Raw genomic sequence first — 2,289 nt, forward strand, 5'->3', positions numbered from 1 at the left:
TCTATAATGTATGGATTTAGGTCCTATTTCAAGATATATAACAACAATTTGTTCACAAATATGTCAGACATGACTCGTATGATGAAGATGAAAGAGTTTTCGACAGAACCTAAAGATTTGCTGAGGCTGTCGGTACGTCTTACATCACCAGGTGCCAAATAATAACCAGCAAAAGTTTATCTGATGAATAATTCCACATGATTCTGCCCAACCCTATGAAACACTTTAGATCGTCATRCACAAAGAATAAAAATGTAAAAAGCTCACAGAATAACGACATAAAAAGTGGGTTTTAAAGCATCTGCGGTGGAGGAGCAGAATGCCGGTGCCTGCAGCATCACTTCATTCAGAGGTATGTTAGCTGCTAACTTGTTTTACAGGTTATGTTTATAATGATCGTTTATTTAGTAGTGAGTATTAAGTTACTGGTAGTTTAATGTGGACCTCATCTGGACTTTAGGAAGTAGTGGAAGTTTGTTGACGTACGCGGCTACTGTTAGCATGATCTTAACATACAAAACTATATCAGAACAAACACTCACCCTGGCAAAAACAAACGATAATCATCGTGGAGTTGTTTGGTACCGAGTTTGTGGATCCACCCGCTGAATAAAAAGTTTCAAACCTCTGGTTGTTTACATGCTTTCATCAGCTGTTCGGTGTAGTTAGCAGACCGGTAACGGGACCGTAGAGTCCGCTCGGTGCTCGATCATCTTCTCTTCCCTCTTATAATTGAAATAGTGAATCACCTACTTCCTCATCAAAGTCCTCACTCTGTCTCCGACTGGTTTTCCTCCATTTGAGCTCCTCTCTCAAACTGCGGCTCGGTCCGAATCAGTCCACCTGTCCACAGCTGGACTGGAGCTCCACCTTCATCGCCCCTTTTTTTATTTTATCAAAGACACTAAAATAACTAAACTTCACTGTAACAATGAAATATAGTTATACAAATATAATAAATGTAATAAATTTCAGATATCTCATTGCTGACTTCCGATCTCGCTGTCTCTCCATCACAGCCAAACTTTATTCAACTTCCGCCTCTTTTTATTTTTATCCTCCTGTAGATTTTTTGCCGCTTGTCTAATATTTTCAGGCTTCAGTCAGAAAGGAGTTTGGGGGTTTAGGTTTGTTCGGCTGGGTGGGGGTGACACCAGAGGGTGGAATGAGGTGTTTTCCCCCCATGAATCAGCCCTATTTTACATCCTCCTGCTGCAACGTGCTTCAAATATGACAAACATTAATAAAAAATTAATCAGTGTATAATTATTTATTATTAATTCAGTTAGATTGAGTGGAGCACTCAAACTACACAAGATTTGGGCATTTTTTCAGATGGCAGATCCTCCACTTTTTCACTTCCTGACCTCCAGCTGAACTTCGCGCTCTAGTGGCGCTGCATCGTGACGTCACSTGAAACCCTCCTATTCAATCCAAGATGGCCACAATTAATGAACATGAGCCAAAATAACAATTGCTGTAAGTCAGTCAGTTTGACAGATACTGAGCTCAGGTTGGTGTGGTAGTAGCTGAGAGTTATTCACAACAGATGCTCTGAATGACGGTTCATCATGTCTCACACACCAAACARCTACAACTCCATTATTTCTCATCTTAAGCTGATTTGAGTCTGACACGTATGCATTCCCTCCAAAACACTAGTCCTTTAGTTACATTACAGGGAGGAGGCGGGGCCAAATTTGAAACATTGCACTCACACAGGCTGTGATCAGCAGTGGGTACGAGTGGGAACCTTCAAGTATTTTCATTGAACCAAATGGGTCACACTGTAAACTATRGGTCAGGTTCTGACATGTAAACGCCTGGAGCTGGTTCTGGTCATGATGTTAACAAGGCGCTGTGGAACATGCTATATTCATTTATTCACTTTTCAAACACATCAAGTCTGCTCAGCCTTCAGTGGAACAAAGCAGCTTCCTTCAGCGTGCGCTGCCTGCAGAGCTGCAGTTTGTGGGTCACAGGTGGGACGACGTGGAGAAGCAGAGTTTCAGGGTGAAGGGGTTGGAGCTGCCTGCACGTCAAACACACGGAGAACAGGTTCACAAACGGACTSATGACATCATGTTTCAGTCTTTAAGCACATGAGCACACAGTAAACAGTTTGTTAGGGGTGCAACAAGACATGTACCCGTATCGAACAGTGCTTTAGGTTCAACACACACTTGTATGGAACAATACAGGTTTTTAAATTTATTTTATCAACTTGTCTTCTGAAGATGCTCTGTGTTGAAGGATCAGTGGATCTGTGTTCGACTACTCCACCTAGAC

At 41.9% G+C, this 2,289-nt stretch overlaps 1 protein-coding gene across 1 annotated transcript in view; it reads right to left on the minus strand.

Annotated features, from left to right (window-relative positions):
- Window positions 1-1,255: 1,255 nt before the first annotated feature.
- LOC106530872 (heterogeneous nuclear ribonucleoprotein L-like) overlaps window positions 1,256-2,289 on the minus strand; it is a gene marked incomplete at its 5' end in the record, with an annotated part of 32,825 nt that continues 31,791 nt past the window's right edge. Inside the window, 1 exon segment of the mRNA XM_014026582.1 lies at window positions 1,256-2,032. Coding sequence (XP_013882036.1) covers window positions 1,977-2,032 — 56 coding nt within the window.

The sequence above is a fragment of the Austrofundulus limnaeus genome, unplaced genomic scaffold (genome assembly GCF_001266775.1).
Source record: "Austrofundulus limnaeus strain Quisiro unplaced genomic scaffold, Austrofundulus_limnaeus-1.0 Scaffold569, whole genome shotgun sequence".
In the NCBI taxonomy this organism is placed as follows: Eukaryota; Metazoa; Chordata; class Actinopteri; order Cyprinodontiformes; family Rivulidae; genus Austrofundulus; species Austrofundulus limnaeus.